General features: G+C 42.8%; 1 protein-coding gene across 1 annotated transcript in view; it reads right to left on the reverse strand.

Annotated features, from left to right (window-relative positions):
- The window catches only part of rimkla (ribosomal modification protein rimK-like family member A), a 22,092-nt gene extending 19,465 nt beyond the window's left edge, over positions 1-2,627 (reverse strand). Inside the window, exon 1 of the mRNA XM_016461943.1 lies at positions 2,034-2,627. Coding sequence (XP_016317429.1) covers positions 2,034-2,196 — 163 coding nt within the window. The 5' untranslated portion in view covers positions 2,197-2,627. The remainder of the gene's footprint in view (positions 1-2,033) is intronic.
- Between the last annotated feature and the right edge of the window lie 3,380 nt (positions 2,628-6,007).

Consider the following 6,007-nt stretch of genomic DNA (forward strand, 5'->3'; position numbering starts at 1 on the left):
AGGGAGGGTTGTACCAATGATTCGCTCAGCAGTCCGGACTACCCTCTGTAGTCTTCTGAGGTCAGATTTGGTAACTGAGCTGAACCAGACAGTTATAGAAGTGCAGAGGACAGATTCAATGATGGCGGAGTAGAACTGTTTCAGCAGCTCCTGTGGCAGCTTGAATTTCCTCAGCTGGCGAAGGAAGTATAACCTCTGCTGGGCCTTTTTAACAGTGGAGTCAATGTGAGTGTCCCACTTCAGGTCCTGAGAGATGGTGGTTCCCAAGAATCTGAATGACTTCACTGCAGCCACAGTGCTGTTCATGATGGTGAGTGGGGGGAGTGCAGGGGGGTTCCTCCTGAAGTCCACTATAATCTCCACAGTTTTGAGTGAGTTCAGCTCCAGGTTGTTGTGACTGCACCAGACAGCCAGCTCTTTAACCTCCGGTCTGTAAGCAGACTCATCTCCGTCCTGGATGAGACAGATGACTGTAGTGTTATCTGCAAACTTCAGGAGCTTGACAGAGGGGTCTTTAGAGGTGCAGTCGTTGGTGTAGAGGGAGAAGAGCAGTGGGGAGAGGACGCAACCCCGAGGGGCGCCAGTGCTGGTGGTGCGGCTATTGGATGTGAATTTACCCATTCTCACTAGTTGTTGCCTATCTGTCAGAAAGCTGGTGATCCATTGACAGATAGAGCTAGGGACAGAGAGCTGGGTTAGTTTGGTCTGGAGGAGTGTTGGGATGATGGTGTTGAAAGCGGAGCTAAAGTCCACAAACAGGATCCTCACATAAGTCCGTTTTGTCCAAATGTTGCTGAATGAAGTGCAGTCCCATGTTGACTGCATTATCCACGGACCTGTTTGCTCGGTAAGCAAACTGCAGGGGGTCCAGTCAGGGTCCAGTGATGTCCTTCACATAAGCCAGAACCAGTTTTTCAAATGACTTCATGGCCACAGATGTTAGAGCTACAAGTCTGTTCCATGTGTCTCACATTGATGATGTAACTCAGCAGAATGTCAGGATCTCTGGGGGTTCAAATCCCAAAGCTGACCTACTGACAACCACCTCTTAATCGGACCAAGACAGGATCCAGGCCAGCAGATTAAACAAACACACAGACAAATGTCATGCCAACAACCTGCACCAGTTGTTCTGCCGTCATGCTCTCCAGACAGCCTTCTACCTTTGCATTAAAGTAGGTCAATATGGTAAAACAAGCTAGATTAATCCATGACTAACAGGATTCGATATAGGTGTGTGTGTGTGTGTGTATCTTTAAGCATCCCGGATACATCAAGTTCATTAGACAATATCTGTATCTTCAGTATGGCTACCAAACCGTGATGCCATTACATCAATAACCGTCTAAACGACGGTACAAACATCCTCCGATTGATTAAACATTTTTAAAATCGTATTTCAACCGAGGTTTGCACGTGACGAATCGATTATTTCTATTCAAGCCCTTTGTATGTGGAGCCTCGCGCAAATGCGTCATAACATCTCAGTTCATTTATTGGACCAAAGCTTGCGCATTAAATATAAACACCCAAAAAAAGATCAAAGAAAAAAATATTAAATTATCAAGAGTGTAGCACCTTAATATAACGGGTCTTTGTGAACGTCGCGCCATCTGCGCTCGAGGCTTTATGTGTTGATAATGAACGCGCTCGCGCCGCACACTCGTGACTGTCCGCTCATTCGCGCGCGCACATGGTGCAACAATAAACGCTGATATGAATACATTCACGTCGGTATTTAAATACCAAATATTCCATATAAGATTACAACAATTTCTCAATTATTTTAAACGGCCTCCTATCCATCGGCTAGGCTGTGGTGGCTGACTGGTTGAAAGTGGGTTACGCGGTCACCCACACGCACATCTACATAAAACGCACTCACACGGAGATGTACATCCGCTCAATGCGAGCGCGCTAAGCATCCACACTGAGCAGTTATTTAGCCAACTCAACAGTTTAAACACAAAAACAATTTCCGTGCTCGTACAGAAGGAATGTGTATGTACGTTACGTGTGTGTGCGGTTTTTACCGAGCTGTCCATCCGTGATGGTCAGGACGATCTCATCCATTAGAAGATAGCGGAATTCAACATCGTCCTCGGCGCAGCGCTCCTTCAGAGCTCGCAGGATCTGGACCTGCGGGTACTCCTGGCTGATCCGCCGGTCTGTGATAAACCACACCCGGGAGCACATGTTTTGGAGCTCGGAGTGCGGAACTTCGGGTAGCTTACAACAGGGACACAAAGCTGAAACCACACAAAGAGCCGCGGCACTGCTTTTTTTTTTTAAATCCCAGGTAATCCGGTCTAAGCAGATCTGAAATCACGCAACAGCACACCTAAAATCGATTTTTTACGAACACGCGCTGAGAGGCTGCGGTTTTGCCTCCCAAATAACCTAAATATGATAACGCGCTCCCCCACTGAGGGGCAACCGAAACTGCCCCCAACACGGGCTAACAAAAGCCTCGCTGCGGAACTCGGGTCCTATCACTCCCTACGATTTAGACTTCAACGATAAAAACGAAAAAATTGCGACAAAATGGAGAGAGGGCGAATGAGAGGCTGGATGTTGTGACGAATGATGCCCTGCTGCTCTCAGCCATACGCCTCGGCTTTTCCAGCACGCGCTTTGCGTTTACAACTGTTTCCCTCGCGCTCATGCACGGCCCGCACCAGCCAATGAGCAAGAAGGGCTCGCACTCACATCGACCAATCGCAGGACAGAGTCCTCACCGCCAACCAATAAGAAGCGATTACAAGAGGAGGCTCGAGACGGCCGCAGGAGCCAATGGGAGATGTTAGGGGAGCGAGGCAGAGAGGAGGGGTGACGTGTGTGCGCGCGCGCGCTCTCTGCTAAGGTTTTTTGTGTTGTTAGTGTGAGCGCGTGGCAGGAATTTCAGCGAGCGAGAGGGGAGGGAGTCTCCCAAGAGCGCGCGCTGCCCCCGAACCGGTTCAGACCGGGCGCGGGGAGGTTTGGTTTGGTTTAGTTTGGATACCAACGTCTCTCGCTCATGCTACGTGTTGAAACGGTCACTCAACCAGCATTTTTCTTAGTGTCGTGGCAACCACATAACAACAAAACACTGAAGTTTCGTTTCTTGGAAAGGCAGATGTCGGATATGGGTAGCTTGTCAGTCGTCAGTCTGGAAATTTGAGTCAATATACCACTATGCCCCAGAGCAACGTTCATAGCTTTGTTTCATTTATTTTATGGTCTTAATGCCGAATACATCGGCTCTTTACATGATGCGTCAGGGATGCGGAACCTTTACTATTCTCATTGCGAAATCATACCACGACAAATGACCCACGTAGGCTTTGTTTACACCCAGAGAGGCAGAGACGGGTGAGGGGAGGCTGAGAGAACAGGCTTTAGATGCAGACATTACTGAACCTGCAAGTAAATAAAGGGTTTTCAAAAAACAGCCCTCTCTCAAATGAATCTGTTCAATTCGCTGTGAAATATGATCTATATCGTTCACAGAAATAACACGATGCAGTAAATCCTCATTTCAGCCTAAAGGACTGTTGGTCCTGCCCTTATCTTGACCTAACACGTCCATCAACCCCCAGCGCCAAATTCATTAACCAATCAGCTTTCAAGAAATATTTTCAGGGCGGAACATTTATGGCGTGATACTCGTTATTTATTTATTTTCTGTCGAAACTCACAACATACAGTGCGCAGCCTAAATAATGTTTATAAAACCACGGCCCTCTCATTTCCCCAAAGTGCTTTTATATGATGGGACAAATTAAACCTTTCCTTCAGCGAATGCATCGCAAATACATGACTTCTACACAATGAAAACTAGAAGACACCATGTGGGCGACGGAGATGTAAATTTCGTTGTGATGCGATCGTAAGGCGAGTCGATGCTGCCACCCAGTGGTTATTATTAGTATAACATCAACACATGCTTTATACCAGCGTTTCCCAACCGGGGTGCCCCAATAAAGGCACAAATGGATGAACAAAGCATGACACTTGAGCATTTATCAGGGAAAACAACTGGGAGAATACACAATTTATTAATGTTATTTTTGAAAAACAGTGGGTTAAGTGAAAGAATTTAATAGGGAATTTTTTTTTTCTCTCTCCACCTCTCCGTTGATGTCAGTCTAATGCCCACACTCCAGTCTAGTAGGTGGCGGTAATGCACCTTTGAGATGAGTTGCCAACCGCCATTAAACCTGAAATAAGTAGAAAGAAGGGGTGCCCCTTAAACTTAAAAAGATGATAAAAGCATGTTGATGTGAGATATGTCAGATTTACCTGTACCTTACTGTATTAGTGTGAAAACTTGTTTGATACTCGTTGTTTTAGCATATTAGTTAAGTATAAATCATCTTTCATAATTAAACTGGGCTCATTGCTTGGTTGCACCACAATATGTGTTATTAGCCTGTCGTTTTGGCAGTACTTTAGATTAATCTTGTTGATGTTTGAAAGGCATGGTCAGCGGTTTGCCTTCTGGACTGATGAGGCCAGAATCCTGCTCCAAGGAACTCTTCAGCCAGTGTACAGAGTGCTATCTAAAAGTTCACCAAGGGCCTTAATTAGGAATAACATTAACAATATCTTTTAACTATGCTGCAAATTATTGTATCTTTATCTTAAATGTATCAATTTCCTCAAAATAACTGTTTTTGCACCATGGTTTGCCCATAGGGTGTACTCAACGGGAAGCCCTCTAAGTGGTCTCATCTGTCGAGAGCAGGGGTGCCGTGTAAAAAAATCATTTTTTAATATTTTTAAATTGCTAAAATTTTCAAAAAAGCATTTATTATATAATATCCATTTCTGATGTCGCCTATAATTAGAGATGCACCGAATGTCGGCTGCCGAAAATTAGTTCACCGCTCAGGTTTCACTTTCACGTGGTGCGACGCTCTGCGTATTATCCCGCTCTATGAAGGTCGCTCCACTCCTATACCGTTCATGCGAATCGGAACAGCAAAGTCCACTCAAAAATCCATCGACATCGATGTAGTACAGTATTGTTTCTGTCTGCAATAGCCCTACTTTTAAAGAAATTAATACTTTTATTCAGCAAGGATGCATTCAATTGATCAAAAATGACAGTAAAGACTTTTAAATTGTTATTTCAAATAAATGCTGTTCTTTTCAACTTTCTGTTTATCAGAGAATCCTGAAAAAATGTGTCATGGCTTGCACAAAAATATTAAGCACCACACTATTACTGTTTTTATTTTTTATTTTTGATCAATAAATGCAGCCTTCATGAGCATAAAAGACTTTTGTCAAAAACAATTTAGGTAACGCTTTGTTTCAATAGTCTACTTTAGACATTCTGCTTACTATAACTTGTCAACTACTGCAACTACATGTCAACTACCAGTCATTAGAGAATTACACATTATTTATTGTTCCCTCAACAGACATTCTATTACATTCTACTATAAGTATCAACTTATGTGAGTTAGTTGACATGTAGTTGCAAAGTTGCTTATAGTCAATAGACTAAAGGGGACCATCAAAATAAAATGTAATCTAATAAAAAAAAAAACACGTTGCATTTTTTCATTTGAAAGTATTACAACTGATCTTAAACTAGCTCACAGCTAAATTGATATTAACCTCACAGGAAACATTCAAAAGAACACTCAACCACTCCTAACCACTCACAAGATGTAGTAAAATACTGTCCAGATCTTAAATAAACAATGTCAAGATAATCCATTATAAATTAAGTGGATTTATTATGGTATTCATTGTGTGTTATATGTAATCACGCTCTTAAAAGTTATAACCACAAATGCGTAAGTATTATAATGTATCATAAATGTTATGATTATTTATGAGATGATACAACATATTATTAAGCTTTTTTATAATGCTTTATGCATTAATTATAATGCCTTAAGAAAACCCTTATAATGTATTATAAATACAGGCTTCATAGAAAGCGTTACCGTCAATCCTTCTATTAAAATCTTCCACTTCACTGAAATAGTTATCAGAGAACAATCACTGTTGG

Source organism: Sinocyclocheilus anshuiensis, unplaced genomic scaffold (assembly GCF_001515605.1).
Source record: "Sinocyclocheilus anshuiensis isolate Anshui unplaced genomic scaffold, SAMN03320099.WGS_v1.1 scaffold80, whole genome shotgun sequence".
In the NCBI taxonomy this organism is placed as follows: Eukaryota; Metazoa; Chordata; class Actinopteri; order Cypriniformes; family Cyprinidae; genus Sinocyclocheilus; species Sinocyclocheilus anshuiensis.